Genomic DNA, 20,973 nt, shown 5'->3' on the forward strand with positions numbered 1-20,973 from the left:
GAACCCCCAGAGAGACAGGGGTTAAAAGGCGCAGTAGTCACAATGAGAGACTGAGCTGTGCCAGGGGACGAGGTGGTCACCACTGTGGGCTTGTGACTCGACCCAACCACAGAGGTGGGACGGGAGCAAGGAGAGTAGTCAGGAGGGTCAAAGGAGGAGCAAGGTCGAGGCCCAATGCAGCGGAGGCTACAGAGCCCAGTCTTCCAACATAGTCCGACTCAGGAGCTTGGTCGCCCACCCCACGAGCCCGAGAAGGTACAAGAGGAACAGAATGTGACATAAAAACGAGAGGAAAACTTTCATTCACGAATGTGCCCCCCCTACACCCACCACGGAACCACAATTAGAGGATAGGACACCCAACAAGAGACATATCGCCGATCTTGCTGGCGCCCCCTAGGGATGCGTCGTGAGTATACGCCCCACAAATGCCACCTTAAGAACCATCAGTCCATCGAGATCAGGTTCAGTGACGAAAGGAGGATTGACAATAAAAGCGCCCCCTCGCCCACAACGTCGGGTACCACAGTTCTACGGGTGCAGGATTATGCCTCCTCAAACACCCAGGCGTCAAAACAAAAGAAGGCCGAAAGAATAATCAAAACAGGCAAAAGGTCGGCGGGAAATGACAATTAGAAAGAAGAAGATGGGGGAAAAAACGAAACATAAGGAAAAGGAAAAGTTGCCCGGCAGAATTCGAGAGGACAGCAGCAGGAGCATAAGGCCACAAAAGGACAGAGGACTGCCCCATGAAGCATCACACTCTGGCAGCTGCCCTCTAAGTCGCCTCACGGCAGCAACAGGCCGGACAAGGAGGGGGGATGTCTTTCTGAAGATGAGGTCTCCATGCCTGGATGCAATAATTCAGGTGGGGGCGCACCAGACTCATACAATTGAACAACTACTTTCTTTTCCTTGAAGGTAAAGGTACGACTGATTATTCTCAGGGTTTGGTTCGCTTTTTTTACTGCCGCTCCCATTTGTTGTGCAACTTTTAGTGAATGATGTATTCTGGCTCCAAGGTCCTTTTCTTCATCTATCTATTGTAAGGTAATGCTGTCAGTTTGACAGTTGTGACGTAGATTCTTGTGCCCACATGCAAGGTCTTGCAGTTATCGACATTAAAAAGCATTTGCCAGTCATCTGACCATTTATGGAGTTCATGAAGATATTGTAAGGTCTCAGTATTAATTTCACTTCCCACTTTACCATAGATCTTAGTGTCATCTGCAAATTTAATGATGTGGTTTGTAATATTCTCATCTATGTCATTGATGTTTATGACAAAAAGCGTTGGCCCCAAATTGGACCCCTGTGGCACCCGACTTAGCACATTTCTCCAGTCAGATTCATTCCCATTTAGCACGACTCTTTGTTTTCTACGTTTTAACCATTGTTTTATCCATTCCAGTATTCTCCCATTTATTCCATGTGCTTGTAATTTCCTTGCCAGTCTGTCATGTGGTACCTTGTCAAAAGCTTTAACAAAGTCCATGTAAGCTACATCTACCGGAAATCCTTTGTCTGAATTTGCCGGTTACTGTTTCCAGAAATATGAGCAGGTCAGTGAGGTAGGATCTATTTTTAACACACCCATGTTGCGTTGATTTTACAAGATTGTTCTCTGTGAGATGTTGGATGATTCCTTCCCTGAGGTTTCTCTCCATGAATCTGAAGATGTGTGATGTCAAGCTGATCGGATGGTAGTTTTCTGCCGAGCTCTTTCTGCCTTTTTTGAAAATAGGCGTAATGTTTGCAAATTTCCAATCCAGGGAGCACTATCCCATGGTCAAGGGATTTTCTGAAAAGGAGTTTCAGTGGTATGCAAAGTGCATTAACCAGTTCCTTCACGACTTTGAATTCCATCCACACCTGGGGCTTTTGAGTCTTTTAGTTTGTTAATGGTCTTCCTGATTGTGTCGCACGTAATGGATATATCCATTAATTCACTCTCGTCACTTCCTTCAAACATTTGAGTGGGTGATGATGTTCAACCATTCTAGTGTGAACACTGATGCGAAGTATTCATTCTCAGTGTTAGCTGCCCTATTATCATCTAATATAACTTGGTTATACGGGAGAGTTGTGACTACTGCGGCTTCATACGGGAGGGTTGTGACTACTGCGGCCTCATACGGGAGGGTTGTGACTACTGCGGCCTCATACGGGAGGGTTGTGACTACTGCGGCCTCATACTGGAGAGTTGTGACTACTGCGGCCTCATACTGGAGAGTTGTGACTACTGCGGCCTTATACGGGAGAGTTGTGACTACTGCGGCCTCATACGGGAGGGTTGTGACTACTGCGGCCTCATACTGGAGAGTTGTGACTACTGCGGCCTCATACGGGAGGGTTGTGACTACTGCGGCCTCATACGGGAGGGTTCTGACTACTGCGGCCTCATACTGGAGGGTTGTGACTACTGCGGCCTCATACGGGAGGGTTGTGACTACTGCGGCCTCATACTGGAGAGTTGTGACTACTGCGGCCTCATACTGGAGAGTTGTGACTACTGCGGCCTCATACGGGAGGGTTGTGACTACTGCGGCCTCATACTGGAGAGTTGTGACTACTGCGGCCTCATACGGGAGGGTTGTGACTACTGCGGCCTCATACGGGAGGGTTGTGACTACTGCGGCCTCATACGGGAGAGTTGTGACTACTGCGGCCTCACAACCCAGATACCTATTTACTGTTGGGTGAAGAGAGGCACAAGGTGAGAGGAGAGTGTGAGGTGAAGTAGTAATGAGAGAGTCAGCGGCGGACTCAGCCTCCTCCTCTCTGACTCCGGGCCTCACACTGGGAAAACAATCTCACCAGCCTAGTGTACTCGTCGCTTACATCACACATTTCCTCACTGCTGGACGCCCCCATCAAACTATTTTCCTTCCGTAGCAAAGCACTCTGCCTACCAGTTTGGTACAGTCACTAGAAGACAATAATAATCGACAGGGGGATCGTATTCCAGGGAACATAGGATTAAGGACTTGCCCGAAACGCTACGCGTACTAGTGGCTGTACAAGAATGTAACAACTCTTGTATATATCTCAAAAAAAATAATAACAATAATAATAATAATAATAATAATAATAATAATAATAATAATAATAATAATAATAATAATAATAATAATAAAATATAGATATATAAGAACATGTTACAGTGGACATAATTAGTCGGTACAGAAATTGTATAATTTATACAGCCACTAATGCACAAAGCCGGTCTTTATAGTCAGGTGTTAATTCACAGACATATCTTTGTGTATTACTTAACAATGTAATTGTGGTGTGTTGGTAGACCTGGGCGGGTACAATTTCAATGTACCATGAGTAAATGATGGTACATTGATCAAGTAGTAGTCATTAAATGATATATATATATATATATATATATATATATATATATATATATATATATATATATATATATATATCATAAACGAAACATAAGCAAAAGGAAAAGTTGCCCGGCAGAATTCGAGAGGACAGCAGCAGGAGCATAAGGCCACAAAAGGACAGAGGACTGCCCCATGAAGCATCACACTCTGGCAGCTGCCCTCTAAGTCGCCTCACGGCAGCAACAGGCCGGACAAGGAGGGGGGATGTCTTTCTGAAGATGAGGTCTCCATGCCTGGATGCAATAATTCAGGTGGGGGCACACCAGACTCATACAATTGAACAACTACTTTCTTTTCCTTGAAGGTAAAGGTACGACTGATTATTCTCAGGGTTTGGTTCGCTTTTTTTACTGCCGCTCCCATTTGTTGTGCAACTTTTAGTGAATGATGTATTCTGGCTCCAAGGTCCTTTTCTTCATCTATCTATTGTAAGGTAATGCTGTCAGTTTGACAGTTGTGACGTAGATTCTTGTGCCCACATGCAAGGTCTTGCAGTTATCGACATTAAAAAGCATTTGCCAGTCATCTGACCATTTATGGAGTTCATGAAGATATTGTAAGGTCTCAGTATTAATTTCACTTCCCACTTTACCATAGATCTTAGTGTCATCTGCAAATTTAATGATGTGGTTTGTAATATTCTCATCTATGTCATTGATGTTTATGACAAAAAGCGTTGGCCCCAAATTGGACCCCTGTGGCACCCGACTTAGCACATTTCTCCAGTCAGATTCATTCCCATTTAGCACGACTCTTTGTTTTCTACGTTTTAACCATTGTTTTATCCATTCCAGTATTCTCCCATTTATTCCATGTGCTTGTAATTTCCTTGCCAGTCACTCATGTGGTACCTTGTCAAAAGCTTTAACAAAGTCCATGTAAGCTACATCTACCGGAAATCCTTTGTCTGAATTTGCCGGTTACTGTTTCCAGAAATATGAGCAGGTCAGTGAGGTAGGATCTATTTTTAACACACCCATGTTGCGTTGATTTTACAAGATTGTTCTCTGTGAGATGTTGGATGATTCCTTCCCTGAGGTTTCTCTCCATGAATCTGAAGATGTGTGATGTCAAGCTGATCGGATGGTAGTTTTCTGCCGAGCTCTTTCTGCCTTTTTTGAAAATAGGCGTAATGTTTGCAAATTTCCAATCCAGGGAGCACTATCCCATGGTCAAGGGATTTTCTGAAATGGAGTTTCAGTGGTATGCAAAGTGCATTAACCAGTTCCTTCACGACTTTGAATTCCATCCACACCTGGGGCTTTTGAGTCTTTTAGTTTGTTAATGGTCTTCCTGATTGTGTCGCACGTAATGGATATATCCATTAATTCACTCTCGTCACTTCCTTCAAACATTTGAGTGGGTTATGATGTTCAATCGTTCTAGTGTGAACACTGATGCGAAGTATTCATTCTCAGTGTTAGCTGCCCTATTATCATCCAATATAACTTGGTTATACGGGAGAGTTGTGACTACTGCGGCTTCATACGGGAGAGTTGTGACTACTGCGGCCTCATACGGGAGGGTTGTGACTACTGCGGCCTCATACGGGAGGGTTGTGACTACTGCGGCCTCATACGGGAGGGTTGTGACTACTGCGGCCTCATACGGGAGGGTTGTGACTACTGCGGCCTCATACGGGAGGGTTGTGACTACTGCGGCCTCATACGGGAGGGTTGTGACTACTGCGGCCTCATACGGGAGGGTTGTGACTACTGCGGCCTCATACGGGAGGGTTGTGACTACTGCGGCCTCATACGGGAGGGTTGTGACTACTGCGGCCTCATACGGGAGGGTTGTGACTACTGCGGCCTCATGCGGGAGGGTTGTGACTACTGCGGCCTCATACGGGAGAGTTGTGACTACTGCGGCCTCATACGGGAGGGTTGTGACTACTGCGGCCTCATACGGGAGGGTTGTGACTACTGCGTCCTCATACGGGAGAGTTGTGACTACTGCAGCCTCATACGGGAGGGTTGTGACTACTGCGGCCTCATACGGGAGGGTTGTGACTACTGCGGCCTCATACGGGAGAGTTGTGAATACTGCGGCTTCATACGGGAGAGTTGTGACTACTGCGGCCTCATACGGGAGGGTTGTGACTACTGCGGCCTCATACGGGAGGGTTGTGACTACTGCGGCCTCATACGGGAGGGTTGTGACTACTGCGGCCTCATACGGGAGAGTTGTGACTACTGCAGCCTCATACGGGAGGGTTGTGACTACTGCGGCCTCATACGGGAGGGTTGTGACTACTGCGGCCTCATACGGGAGGGTTGTGACTACTGCGGCCTCATACGGGAGAGTTGTGACTACTGCGGCCTCACAACCCAGATACCTATTTACTGTTGGGTGAAGAGAGGCACAAGGTGAGAGGAGAGTGTGAGGTGAAGTAGTAATGAGAGAGTCAGCGGCGGACTCAGCCTCCTCCTCTCTGACTCCGGGCCTCACACTGGGAAAACAATCTCACCAGCCTAGTGTACTCGTCGCTTACATCACACATTTCCTCACTGCTGGACGCCCCCATCAAACTATTTTCCTTCCGTAGCAAAGCACTTTGCCTACCAGTTTGGTACAGTCACTAGAAGACAATAATAATCGACAGGGGGATCGTATTCCAGGGAACATAGGATTAAGGACTTGCCCGAAACGCTAAGCGTACTAGTGGCTGTACAAGAATGTAACAACTCTTGTATATATCTCAAAAAAAATAATAACAATAATAATAATAATAATAATAATAATAGTAATAATAATAAAATATAGATATATAAGAACATGTTACAGTGGACATAATTAGTCGGTACAGAAATTGTATAATTTATACATCCACTAATGCACAAAGCCGGTCTTTATAGTCAGGTGTTAATTCACAGACATATCTTTGTGTATTACTTAACAATGTAATTGTGGTGTGTTGGTAGACCTGGGCGGGTACAATTTCAATGTACCATCAGTAAATGATGGTACATTGATCAAGTAGTAGTCATTAAATGATATATATATATATATATATATATATATATATATATATATATATATATATATATATATATATATATATATATATATATATGTCGTACCTAGTAGCCAGAACGCACTTCTCAGCCTACTATGCAAGGCCCGATTTGCCTAATAAGCCAAGTTTTCATGAATTAATGTTTTTTCGACTACCTAACCTAACTTTTTCGGCTACCTAACCTAACCTAACCTATAGAGATAGGTTAGGTTAGGTTAGGTAGGGTTGGTTAGGTTCGGTCATATATCTACGTTAATTTTAACTCCAATAAAAAAAATTGACCTCATACATAATGAAATGGGTAGCTTTATCATTTCATAAGAATTTTTTTATAGAAAATATATTATATATAATATATTATATTATATATAATAATTTATTATATATATATATATATATATATATATATATATATATATATATATATATATATATAATCATAGAAGGGAACGGAACTATCAGGGGGAAAGCGCCAAGCCATTACGACTATATAGCACTGGGAAAGGGTCAGGATAAGGATTTGGGATGGGAAGGAGGGAAGGAATGGTGCCCAACCACTTGAATGGTCGGGGATTGAACGCTGACCTGCATGAAGCGAGACCGTCGCTCTACCGTCCAGCCCAAGTGGTTGAATAGAGCCAACCGACGGTTTATTCAGAAGTAAAACCAAACAGTACCTAATTATATCCTCATAGTTTATTCCCAGCTTGTGCTTCTAACTCACACTGTATCTAGTGCTGCCCGCTCACACTCTGCTACAACGTATCTATTAATATTAGTTGGATTAAGGACCTGCCAGAAACGCTATGCGTGTTAGTTGCTCTGCAAGAATGTAACGCTTAATCACCAATAATATGTACTCTCATAACCCAATATGTAGCTTCTGGTATGTAAATAGATAAATATAGTAGAGAGGTGTAGTATATATGAAAGGGTAGCGCTAGGTAAGTTGACACATTACGGGCTCACTATAGCCCGTACTACATGGACGTGTCGTTCGGAGTAGCTGAGTCTAATACAACGAACAGCAAGTTGACACATCCGTCAGCGTGTGGGGAGGGTTGCCAGGCCTCACATATACCACGTGTGTTGGTGGTGTTATGTGCAGTGTTAGCGAGGCAGGGCAGGAGTGCGCCCGGTGACCAGACCTCTTCCCCACACTTTGTAAGTTGTGTCGCTGTTCAAGCCAACGTGCTGTAGCCTATATATACATATATACACACACACACACACACACACACACACACACACACACACACACACACACACACACACACACACACACACACACACACACACACACACACATATATATATATATATATATATATATATATATATATATATATATATATATATATATATATATATATATAAATATCGTAATTTTTATTACATTTTCAAAGACTTAGTTAACACATAAAAATTCATTGAACTTATACTCGCTTTGGGTGAGGTGACAAACACAAGACAGAACACGAAATAATGGGTATGAAAACATAAGTATGGACGTAACTGCGGAAGGCCTATTGGGCTCTATCATATCTACACTTGAAACTGTGTATGGAGTCAGCCTCCACCACATCACTTCCTAATGCATTCCATTTACTAACTACTCTGACACTGAAAAAAATCTTTCTAACGTCCCTGTGCCTCATCTGGGTACTAAGTTTCCACCTGTGTCCCCTTGTTCGTGTCCCACCCGTGCTGAAGAGTTTGTCTTTGTCCACCCTGTCAATTCCCCTGAGAATTTTGTAGGCGGTTATCATGTCTCCCCTTACTCTTCTGTTTTCCAGGGATGTGAGGTTCAGCTCCTTTAGCCTTTCCTCGTAGCTCATTCCTCTCAGTTCCGGGACGACCCTAGTGGCATACCGCTGAATCTTCTCTAACTTTGTCTTGTGTTTACCTAGGTATGGACTCCAGGCTGGAGCTGCATACTCCAGGATTGGTCTTACATAAGTGGTATACAGGGTCCTGAACGATTCCTTACACAAGTTTCTAAAGGCAGTTCTTATGTTGGCCAGACTAGCATATGCCACTGATATTATTCTTTTGATGTGGGCCTCTGGGGACAGGTTCGGTGTGATATCAACCCCCAGATCTTTCTCTCTATTTGACTCTTGCAGGATTTCCCCTCCCAGATGATACCTTGTGTTCAGCCTCCTGCTCCCTTCGCCTAATTTCATTACCTTTCACTTTCTTGAATTGAACTTTAGCAGCCATTTTCTAGACTATTCCTCCAGTTTGTCCTGTAGTCTCTGTCTATCTTCATCCTTCTTGATTCTTCTCATAATTTTTGCGTCATCAGCAAACATTGAGAGGAACGAGTCTATACCCTCCGGAAGATCGTTTACATATACTAGAAACAGGATGGGTCCAAGTACTGAGCCCTGTGGGACTCCGCTGGTGACCTCTCGCCACTCTGATGTCTCCCCCCCCTCACAGTGCTCGTTGTTTCCTGTTGCTTAAGTACTCCCTTATCCACTGGAGCACCTTCCCTTTTACTCCTGCCTGTTGCTCCAACTTTTTTAACAGCCGTTTTATGGGAGTACTGTGTCAAAGGCTTTCTGGCAGTCCGGGAAAATGCAGTCGGCCCACCCTTCTCTTTCCTGCCTAATTTTTGTTGCCTGATCATAGAATTCTATTAAACCTGTGAAGTACGATTTACCATCCCTGAACCCATGTTGGTGGGGCGTTACAAAGTTATTTCCTTCCAGATGCTCAACGAGCCTTTCCCTCACGATCTTCTCCATCACCTTGCATGGTATACAAGTTAAGGAAACTGGCCTGTAGTTCAGTGCATCTTGCCTGTCGCCCTTCTTGTATATTGGGACTACGTTAGCTGTCTTCCAACTTTCTGGTATGTCTCCTGTTTCCAGTGACCTATTATACACCATAGAGAGTGGCACACTTAGTGCTTGTGCACCTTCCTTTAGTATCCATGGTGAGATTCTGGCAGGCCCAACAGCCTTTGTCACATCCAGCTCCAGCAGACACCTTTTGACCTCATCCCTGGTGAGGTCAAATTCCTCCAAGGCTGCTTGGTTTGCCTCCTCATTTAGTGCAGGGGCTTCTCCTTGTTCTATTGTGAAGACCTCCTGGAATCTCTTGTTGAGTTCTTCACACACCTCCTTGTCATTCTCTGTGTATCTGTTCTCCCCTTTTCTCAGCTTCATCACTTGTTCCTTCACTGCTGTTTTCCTCCTGATGTGGCTGTGGAGCAGCTTTGGTTAGGTCTTGGCTTTACTCACTATGTTATTTTCAAACTGTCTCTCTGTTTCTCTCCTCACTCTGAGGTACTCATTTCTGGCCCTCTGGTATCTCTCCCTGCTCTCCGGTGTTCTGTTATTTCTGTAGTTTCTCCATGTTCTTTTACTCAGTTGCTTCGCTACCTTACATTCCTAGTTGACCCATGGGTTTTTCTGTTTTTTTCGTTTCACTCCTTTTGGACCTGGATAAACCTGTCTGCAGCTTCCTGGCACTTCTGGGTGACAAAATCCACCATGTCCTGCACAGTCTGTCTCTAAGTTCTGTTTCCCATGGTATTCCCCTGAGGAAGTTCCTCAGCTCGTCATATTTTCGTCTTCGGTAATTTATGTAATGGACTTGAGTCGAGGACCGGCTCAACAAAGATCTAAGCTCGTTAATACAGCCGCCAAACCCAATGTTTATGAATGAAAAGTGGTTTATACACGACTTACACCTGATGACCTCCGAACACTTCCGGAACAAGTGCTTCGCTCACGTCCTGTGTTCGAACCACATAAATGCTTCACCCACATACTTATAATACAAATAATTGCCAAAAGAACCAAAGCATCAAACATACGCATAACAATACATAAAATTTGTATGTATAATAATATTAATTTATCAAATCAATTCAAATTTTTATTCAGGTAAAAGTATATACATACATGATGAGTTAGTTTTTTAGTTTAGTTCATTTATTATGCACCCCATACCCATCTTGTGGGTGGTAGTGGAAAGGGTTACAGAGGCACATAATGGGCTCAGGGACTGAACCCCATAATTCATTTAGCTAAGCAAGTTACAATCTTGATGAGCTAGTTACAAAATTCAGTATAAGTCGTCACATCAACAATGGGTTCGAGATCGACCTCAAGTACAGTTTCTAAATTAAGCAACTGACATATGTGGAGAGCTAGTGTCACAATTTATATGTTTGTCCTGCACACCGCCCCCCATCCAGTGGGCAGCGGTGGATAGGTTACAATCACTCAGTTACTACCTACAGTTAGCAAACTGGGGATATTTGGCTAAAATTTCTGGTAGCAGATAATTTTGAATGAAATATTTACACATCGTTGGAACATTGGTTATAGAATTGTCTCTAAATTTACGTATCTTTTCGCACTCCATCACATAGTGACGGAGGGTGTGCGAATAATTTTGTCGACACAGTTTACATTTGGTGAGGTCTACATCAGCAGATAATGAGAATTCCCAGAGATACTTGTAACCGAGTCTAAGCCGAGCAGTAGTAACATCTAGAAGTCTGCTGATTTTATTGGATGATCCATAGATGTGTGGCTCCTCTTGCATGATAGTATGATGATAGATGGAATTACTGGTGTCGACTTCACTTTGCCTCAGATCTGCAAGATCTTGTTGAAGTTCTCGGTGTACTGCTGCTCTCAGATTGCTCATTGACAATCCAAGGTTACACTCAACGGCTCCTTTAAAGACAGATTCTTTGGCTAACTTATCAGCTCTATCATGCATTCGGAGGCCAACATGAGATGGAGACCACATGAACTGGACTCTGTTACCATCCTTAATAATTTTGTTGTATTTGTGTCTAGCTGTGGACACGAGCATGTTACAGTTATGTCTTAAAGAGTTGAGAGCATTTAAGGATGATTAAGAGTCACTTACAATTAATGTATCAAGTTTGGAGACTTGTACACATTCCAGTGCAAGAAGCAAGGCAAATAGTTCGGTATGAAGGGTAGAGGTCCAGTTGTTTAGACGGACTCCCCACTCAAAGTACAAGCCATCGCCCATTGTCAGAACAACTGCACTTCCAGCTGCACCCGTGGGGCGGTGTAGGGAACCATCAGTGTATATGATTTGAGAGAGAAAATGTTCTGTAGAGAGAGCACCAATATGGCTTAAGGCGTTGACCTTTGCCTCAAGACGAAGCTTGGGCCCTTAGTGCATTTATATCATCAAAATGTTTACCAAGTGATCTGACATTTTGGTTGAAAACTGATAAGCAAGTGTTGTTATAGAGTTTGTTTTTAGCCTGGTGAGCTGTGTGATACCTGCAGTGGTGATGATCAGTGTGTTGGTTATTGTATATTTGAGCTAGTAGATTTTGTTCAGGATCAATATCAGCTTGCATGTGGAAATTGAAATTGAAATGTGGATGCAATGGAGTCAAGGTACAATAGGAAAGCAAGTACAGAGCAACAAAATACTAAATCTGCTAAAAATATAAAATAATTATCGTAAACAGATAAAAAAAAGAGAAAATATGCATGTGTGTATATATATATATATATATATATATATATATATATATATATATATATATATATATATAATAGAAACAAATAATATAAAATGAAGATGACATAAATGAGAGAGTAATAGCAAATAACAATTGATAATTCTATAAAACAATAGCTTACTTTAATAATATAATTACACTCTAGTTAATTACTAAAGTTACACTAAAACAAAAATAAGGTAGAACAAATTCCGAAACGAAACGCTGCCCGAAACGCTGCGCGTGCTAGTGGCTTTACAAGACTGTAATTACCATATTTGTATCCTCACATTCCTTATGTACATTCTTGTATATGCATAAATAAATAAATAAAAATAAATCCACAAGGGCCGTGACGAAGATTTGAACCTGCGTCTGGGAGCATCCCAGACGCTGCCTTAATCGACTGAGCTACGACATGGTAAAAAGAGTTGAAACCGAAGTTCTATGTGTAATGATGTAAGGGCGAAGAGGGAGAACGGCCTATTGACATAGCTCGGGTGCAGGGGAGAGTTGTGTAAAACCCTGGTTTGTGTCTCGGAGAGGCTGCAGGATCCAGTAAGTTCAGTAGAACTTCGGTTTCAACTCTTTTTACCATGTCGTAGCTCAGTCGATTAAGGCAGCATCTGGGATGCTCCTGGACGCAGGTTCGAATCCTCGTCACGGCCCTTGTGGATTTGTTCATTTGATGCATCACGTTATTGTGATTTTTGTGTGTAAAAGTGAGGTAGATTACTTAGAGATACAGTCAGGTACACTGAATGATAAAGTTTATACTAGAGGACAGAGGCAAAGTCACTGTACATTGGAACAAGGGAGTATGGAGTAAATATAAAATAGAGTAAAAAAACAAGAAGAAAGACAATAACAGTGACTGATTTGATTGATTAGTAACAGTTGATTGATTTGATTGATTAGTAACAGTTGATTGATTTGATTGATTAGTAACAGTTGATTGATTTGATTGATTAGTAACAGTTGATTGATTTGATTGATTAGTAACAGTTGATTGACTGACAGCTGAGAGCCGGGCCGAAAGAGCAGAGCTCAACCCCCGCAAGCACAACTAGATGACTACAACTAGGTGAATACAGGCTTCCTGTCCCAAGAAAATAAATTATTATTGAAGTTTAAACCTGCCGCCAGTCAGCTGAGAGGAAAAGTTGCCAGATAAGGAATATAGCCGGTGTGATAGTAGTGTTATCTCTAGTGTTATCTATAGTGTTAGCGTGGCAGTGGAGTAGTGTTGGTGACCCTCACTCTCTCTCGCTCCCTCCCTCCCTCTCTCTCTCTCACCGTCACTCCCTCATACACCTTCCTGTCACGGAGGGACAATCTCAGTGGAGCGGAGGTGGCATCCGCAGGGAGGGAGCGGATCAGCTGATGTCCCCGGGCACCTGGCACACCTGGCACTGGCGGCACACCTGGCACTGGCGTCACTCCTGCCACACAGCACTGCCGGCACTCCTCGTACACGGCACTAGCGTCACTCCTCGCACACGGCACTGGCGTCACTCCTGACACACGACACAGGTGGCACTGTTGTCACGTCTGCCACACGGAGCTCCAGCACAGGTGGCACTGTGGTCACTCGTGTTCCAGCAGCTGGCACTGCCAACACACTGATATGGTACTGTAGACTATGTTTGGTATGCTACTTGTAATAAAATGAATGTAATGATTGTAGTATTGGAAAAGCTAATGGTAGAGAGTGTAGTATACTATAGCGTACAGGACTCGTATAAGGTATAGCCCCACCAGGGGTCAAGACCGTGTGGGTCAGGTCCCCGGCTATATATACTATGGGGGAGATGCTCTTGTGAAGACAGGTCATCATGCTGGGTGTTGTAGTGTAGGTGTTGTATTTGTCTAATTGTGCTTGTGTGAGTCCAGCTTCGGCTCTTTTGGTCTTGCCTCTTAACTGTCAATACACTGCCTCTTAACTGTCAATACACTGCCTCTTAACTGTCAATACACTGCCTCTTAACTGTCAATACACTGCCTCTTAACTGTCAATACACTGCCTCTTAACTGTCAATACACTGCCTCTTAACTGTCAATACACTGCCTCTTAACTGTCAATACACTGCCTCTTAACTGTCAATAAACTGCCTCTTGACTGTCACAGTCGACTTGATAGTCCAAGATGGACCGAAACGTCGTCGTCTTTATTTTCTAGTGTGTGGTTTGGTCAACATTTTTCCGCCACGTTATTGTGACTTCATCTGCAACTGGTGTACAGGTTCCCGAGTGTTGGCTGCTATAATACAGTACAGTATCTACAAACCAGTTTTCTTTGGGAGTGCCTCACCTGTCAAACGAGAGATCCTGGTGAGCACAGTACAGGGGTTAAAGGAGTAAATGTTTGCAAAGAATTGCTTTTGTGTATGGTAAAACTGTGTAGAAGTTCAATTTAATGTTAATTTTATTCATATATACAAGAGTTGTAACATTTTTGTAAAGCCACCAGCACGCATAGCGTTTTGGACAGGACCTTGATCCTAATTTTTCCCCGGAATATGACCTGTCAAATCATTTAACAACCAGATACCCATTCACTGCTGGATGAGGGCAGCGGCGATGGCAGGCGAAGTGAGGGCAGAGCCCCTCTTTACCCCAGTATTTATATGGCCCCAGACTGCCCGCACAACGCCGCGGGACGCGCTGCGCAATTGTTTCTTTCTCCCCCATCAGAAACATCCCCGCTTGCGAAGCAGTGGCCATTTCATGTTTTTACATTCTTGTAAAGTCACTAACACGCATAGTGTTTCTGGCAGGGCCTTAATCTAATGGGTCATTTTAAGTAGGTAATTTGTAGCAAAATTTTAAAAAGTTAACAGGTACATTGTAAGAAAATTTGAAGAAAATTAGTTGGTACATTTTTAGTAAAATTTGAGGATTATCAACAGATTCATTGTAGCATAATTTGAGGATTATTTCTAGGTACATTGTAGTAAAATTTGTGTTTAACATAACAACTATGATATAAGATGATGGCAGTGATTACAACAGTGAAGTTATATGGCTTAGGCACATATTTTGCGGTAGCACACAATACAGTGCGAGTGTGAGGCACTAAGGTAGAAAACTATGAGGATGAAATTAGGTATTTTTTGGTGTTGCTTTTGAATAAGGGGTAGCCCTGGTGGGGTGCCCGAGATGCCCGACAATGCCCGGGTCAACCTGGTGCCTGGGTATCCTCCAGCATATAACTTCTATTTCCCCCTATCACTAACCATTTTTTCTTCGCAATATCAATCACTGTAACCTAAAGGTTGGGTTCTAAATGCAAGTCTGTCATCTGAACATATGGTTTGCAAGTTAATATCTGAATATGGTACAGTATTCACTAATATTTATTTTTTTTTTTTATATATATACAAGAGTTGTTACATTCTTGTACAGTCACTAGTACACGTAGCAGTTCGGGCAGATCCCTGGAATACGATCCCCACCGCGAAGAATCGTTACAACCAAGTACACATTTTACTATTGCATTAAACAGAGGCTACAGTTAAGGATTTGCACCCAGTAAATCCTCCCCGGCCAGGATACGAACCCATGACAAAGCGCTTGCGGAACGCCAGGCGAGTGTCTTACCACACACCACGGAGACTGTAAAACTGAAACCATGGAGACTGTAGACAAATGCTAAACAATGTGGACTTGGGTGGCACATTTCATAGTCACTGACTTGGTGAAGTGGGCATGAAGGGCGACCCCAAACCCCCTATGACACTCCCTATAAATTCACCTCCAACTTCAAACAGACATGCACATAATCTTCTATAGATATTAATGTACTGTATGTTATTTTTGCTTACAATACAGTACATGTAAAATACTGTATTGCTAATGATTACTCTCCTAATGGTTTTGGCACTTGATATTCAGTAAAAATCACATTCATGCAATTTCTGTCTCCAAAAATTTAACAAAAACAACAGTAGTAATAACGACAACAGGAGACTCGACATCAGCAAGGCCCCACACATCAAAAAGTCAAAACCAGCAATCAACAGCCAATTAACACACAACTACATTCTACCAACTTCAAGACCCCGAACCAACATAGAAACAAGAAGATAGAACACAGAATGGCCTATTATACCCATTGTGCCATTGATCCACTTGTTCACCTCAATCATGTCCTGTATCACCTCACCCCAAGTGAATACAATGGGGCCTCGACTTACGATGCTAATCCGTTCCCAGAGACGGATCGTAAGTCAAAATATCGTAAGTCGAAGCGATTTTTCCCATAAGAAATAAAGGGAATTGAATTAATCCATTCCTCACCCTCCAAAATATTAACATACAAATACATTTTATACTAAATACAATGTTTTTTCTAACTACAATACAGTATCTAAGTTTCTCTTACCTTTATGGAGGGCTCTTGATGGCGTATGGAAGATGGTGATGAGGGGGGGAGGAGGTGAGTTGTTACTGTTTGGAAGGGGAGTCCCCTTCCATTATCACATCAGGCTTTCTCTGGGGTACTCTCTCTCCTACATTTTGCCTGAACACCACTAGGACCTGGTTGTGGTTCAGTGCTTGTTTGTCTCACTACAAATTTGTCAAGAGACATTTGTTTTTCCCTTCGTTTTAACATTTGTCTGTAAAGATACATCAGTGTCATTGAATAGGTGAAGGCAACGACCTACTGCAGCTTGATTTGGATGAGTCATTTCAGCAATGGTTTGCAATTCTTCCCATGCTGCACATATTTTCTTAATTGTTGAGGAAGAGACATTCTGTACTCTTGTTTCTGCTCTATGGTCATCCTTACATGGGTTTTCAAATGTTGAGTCTTACCACTGACTTTCCTTGGACTCATGGCGTGATATATAATAATTACTTTAATGTTCAAAATGCAAAAAATCACCACAAAAGCGGAATTTCTTATAGGCGCGATCGTCACTAAGCGGGCAGCTGTAGTAAACTGAGGCAGATCGGCCGCGTGACTGGGAACCACGCGCTCGGTCGACCTGAACGTGTACCAATTTCGTAAGTAGACGACACCATCAGATGTCGAGTCGCATTTTTCGATTAAATTTACATCGTAACTTGAAATTATCGTAAGTAGGGGCAATCGTATGTCGAGGTGCCACTGTATAAGCATTTATTTATTTATTTATTTATTTATTTATTTATTTATATATATACAAGAAGGTACATTGGGTTTGTGAGAATACATTGGATAGTACAGTATTTACATTCTTGTAAAGCCACTAGTACGCACAGCGTTTCGGGCAGGTCCTTAATCAAGCAGATAATTTTAAGTAGGTAATTTCAATCAGAATTGATAAATGATAAAGATACATTACAAGAGAAAAATGAGATGAGAGAGATAAGTAGGTATATTAAAGCATATTGTTATATTAAAGCTCTGATTGATTACATTGACAGCTTGATTAGTAATTTAAACAAGGTTAATAGACACCATACAGCAGATTGACAGCACATATAAGACAGCAATGATCACAATGGTAAAGATGTTCAGATTGGGTACATAAAGATTGGGAGACTGGGTAGCAAAAGATACAGATAAACAAGATTTATAAACACCATACAACAGATTGGCAGCACATATAAGAAAACAGCAATGATCACAATGGTAAAGATGTTCAAATTGGGAACATAAAGGTTGGGAGATTGGGTAGCAATTGATACAGTGCAATTTTAAGGCAAAAAGTGAAAACTATGAAGATGAAATTAGGTACTTTTTAGTATTGATTTTGACATTAGCAGAGTATAGAAAATTTTTCTTTAAAAATGTGAGAAGTGACTTGCAAAATGCGTCCCTAGGCATCAGATCATAAATATAGTGTGGAAATGAACTGTGACGAGTTAATTTTTCAACTTCCCTCGACAGTGAAGAAAAACATAAGACATATTGAGAAGATTTATGTTAGAATCATTAATCTTACCTTTTCGGTCATATTTAACAACATATGTTTAGAAGAAAGACAGCTTCCAAAATATACCTATATCTATCTATCTAGCTCTATCTATCTATCTATGGTATCTTTATTTCTCATTTCAGGCACATATATGTCACATGCTGAATTATAATCGATGACCATGAGCGACCTCATTCCTTACGTGCACCAGGTCGGAGGCTGGCATAAAGGCATTCAGTCACGTAAGTAAGATTCTATACTGGTTAAGCTGGACACTTAAAGATTTCTTAAATTTTTAAGCATCAGTAGGTCACTTCATATTTAGTGTCTCTTAATGAATGAATACGTTAAAATGAAGTCTCGCCTGTGTGTTCATATTTTTGCGCATTCTTTCATGAAGATATAAGGAACACATATGTTTTGAGTGACTGAAATTGTTGTCATAATTTCATATGGCATGTGTGAGTGATGATTAAAGGATTGTCAGGACTCTTGATGTGATTGAATGTCATTAAATATATCGGGACAATTTTATGTTGGCAGGTGTGCTGAAGGATGAGGATGGTCATATTCTGAAGCCAGTAAAGCTGAATGCTAATCCCACCTATGATACGACAGGGTCAACATCCCCCATCACACACCTCAATAATGACTCTGGGAAAAATGCTGATAAGGGTTGGTTGAACAGCTGGCATTAGTCAGTTTTTATATTTTGATTACTCTTGTGACCTATTTGCACACACCTGCATGCACAGTCATATGTTCAGGTAAGTTAATTAAACTAGATTAGGGAGGTTGATTCCAAATTAAAAATTGTGGAAACAAGAGTCATAGATAATCTAACAGAAGTAGAGTAGAAACTGAGGGTGGAGGAAAGTGAACAAGCAGAAGCAATACTATTCTGTATAGTGATCACCGAAGAGGGGATTTAAGGCACCTGAAGGATATAGATACAAAAAAGGCAGTAAGGCCAGACTAGGAATCATCATGCCTTGGAAGGTGTCATAATGCAAGATAATAGAAAGAAATCATGATGTCAGACTGCCCTGTTTTAATGTTACATCAAATAGCCTTGCTGCATGAATTGCTTGCAACATTATACCAAAAAATAAGAGCACCTATTAAAGCCATATTGTTTATTCTATAGCATATTGCCCAAAACTGAATTGCATAATTGACATGGGACTAAATAAGCACATGATAAAGCTGAAGAATAACATTGTATGTTACTCTAATCCTCCTTGTTTCCATCCATCCTCTTGCCATGAAGGAAAAAAGTGGGTACTCAGCTGTATAAATCTCTGGTGTGCCTCTATCTGGACTACTGTTTACAAGTATGGAGAACCTTACCTTCAAAACGACATACATATCTGCTTTGGAGAAAGTTCAACACAAAGCAATGAAAGTTGTACTAGAACTAAGTCAACTCTCACACCAGGAAGGGTTAAGGGCCACAGGACTAACACTAGAAATCAGACATGATGAGTCTGATCTCATTCAGACCTTTAAATTACTAAACAAGACAAAAAATATTAATCCAGACCACTTCTTTAAAAGGTCCAGTGTAACACATGCAAGGAGCAACCAGGTTTAAGTTCAACAAGCCACAATGTACAACAGAAAATGGAATATGCTTATTCACTCATAGGGTTATAAACCTATGGAATTGCCTACCTGCCAAAGCCATAAATGCAAAGACATTACTTCTGTTTAAAATTCAGCTGGAAAGAATCCTCAGGATTATTGGATTATTCCTCATTGGAGGAATAAATCTAGTTTCCTCTTGAAAATGTCCACGGTTGTTCCGGCAATATTTCTTATGCTTGCTGGAAGGATGTTGAACAACCGTGGACCTCTGATGTTTATACAGTGTTCTCTGATTGTGCCTATAGCACCCCTGCTCTTCACTGGTTCTATTCTGCATTTTCTTCCATATCGTTCGCTCCAGTACGTTGTTATTTTACTGTGTAGATTTGGTACTTGGCCCTCCAGTATCTTCCAGGTGTATATTTATTTATTTATTTATTTATTTATTTATTTATTTATTTATATATATATATACAAGAAGGTACATTGGGTTTGTGAGAATACATTGGATAGTACAGTATTTACATTCTTGTAAAGCCACTAGTACACGCAGCGTTTCGGGCAGGTCCTTAATCTAGCAGATAATTTTAAGTAGGTAATTTCTATCAGAATTGATAAATGATAAAGATACATTGCAAGAGAAAAATGAGATGAGAGAGCTAAGTAAGTATATTAAAGCACATTGTTATATTAAAGCTCTGATTGATTACATTGACAGCTTGATTAGTAATTTAAACAAGATTAATAGACACCATACAGCAGATTGACAGCACATATAAGACAGCAATGATCACAATGGTAAAGATGTTCAGATTGGGTACATAAAGATTGGGAGATTGGGTAGCAAAAGATACAGATAAACAAAATTTATAAACACCATACAACAGATTGGCAGCACATATAAGAAAACAGCAATGGTCACAATGGTAAAGATGTTCAAATTGGGAACATAAAGGTTGGGAGATTGGGTAGCAATTGATACAGTGCAATTTTAAGAAAAAAATTGAAAAACTATGAAGATGAAATTAGGTACTTATTAGTATTGATTTTGAATGATGTAAAAGTTGGACAGCTTTTCAATTCAGTAGGGAGTGAGTTCCATAAACTGGGTCCCTTTATTTGCATAGAGTGTTTACACAGATTAAGTTTAACTCTGGGGATATCAAAGAGATATTTATTTCTGGTGTGGTGATAATGGGTCCTATTACATCTGTCCAGGAAGAGTTTCAGACAAGGATTTGCATTTAAGAACAGGGTTTTGTAAATGTAATTGACACAAGAGAATTTGTGGAGTGAGATTATGTTTAGCATGTTTAGGGAGTTAAACAAGGGGGCTGTGTGTTGTCTGAAAGCAGAATTTGATATTATTCTGATAGCAGATTTTTGCTGGGTGATGATGGACTTGAGGTGGTTTGCAGTGGTTGAACCCCATGCACAGATACCATAGTTGAGATAGGGATAGATTAGTGCATAATATAGAGAGGTAATATTAGAGCATAATATATAGCGGTCCCATATTGACAAACTGGCTTCCTGTCCCAGTCG

At 41.4% G+C, this 20,973-nt stretch overlaps 2 protein-coding genes across 14 annotated transcripts in view; both read left to right on the forward strand.

The window, feature by feature from the left end:
• Window positions 1-402: 402 nt before the first annotated feature.
• On the forward strand, window positions 403-5,774 carry LOC138349959 (glutamine-rich protein 2-like). Its single transcript, XM_069299963.1, has 4 exons — window positions 403-614; window positions 1,773-1,893; window positions 2,082-2,716; window positions 4,820-5,774. The coding sequence occupies exons 1-4, from the start codon at window positions 403-405 to the stop codon at window positions 5,772-5,774; spliced, it is 1,923 nt and encodes a 640-aa protein (XP_069156064.1).
• A 1,653-nt stretch (window positions 5,775-7,427) lies between these two features.
• The window catches only part of LOC123755794 (Inositol phosphate kinase 2), a 61,591-nt gene continuing 48,045 nt past the window's right edge, over window positions 7,428-20,973 (forward strand). For 2 of the 13 annotated variants that reach the window (XM_045738606.2, XM_069300288.1), the window contains exons 1-4: window positions 12,935-13,565; window positions 16,847-16,945; window positions 17,985-18,083; window positions 18,385-18,516. In XM_045738606.2, the coding sequence (XP_045594562.1) occupies window positions 18,017-18,083; window positions 18,385-18,516 (199 nt within the window). In that variant the 5' untranslated portion in view covers window positions 12,935-13,565; window positions 16,847-16,945; window positions 17,985-18,016. Of the gene's footprint in view, window positions 7,585-9,137; window positions 9,281-12,934; window positions 13,566-16,846; window positions 17,017-17,984; window positions 18,084-18,384; window positions 18,517-20,973 lie in introns of those variants that run through there. The other 11 variants (XM_045738599.2, XM_069300287.1, XM_069300282.1 and 8 more) reach the window with 10 other exon arrangements.

Source organism: Procambarus clarkii, chromosome 43 (genome assembly GCF_040958095.1).
Source record: "Procambarus clarkii isolate CNS0578487 chromosome 43, FALCON_Pclarkii_2.0, whole genome shotgun sequence".
NCBI classification, from domain to species: Eukaryota; Metazoa; Arthropoda; class Malacostraca; order Decapoda; family Cambaridae; genus Procambarus; species Procambarus clarkii.

Coding starts and splice junctions, on each gene's coding strand:
- LOC138349959 (XM_069299963.1), top strand. CDS start 403: ATGCGTCGTGAGTATACGCCCCACAAATGCCACCTTAAGAACCATCAG. Junction 615..1,772: donor ATAATCAAAACAGGCAAAAG/GTCGGCGGGAAA, acceptor TTTCCAATCCAG/GGAGCACTATCCCATGGTCA. Junction 2,717..4,819: donor TGGGTGAAGAGAGGCACAAG/GTGAGAGGAGAG, acceptor ATTCATTCTCAG/TGTTAGCTGCCCTATTATCA.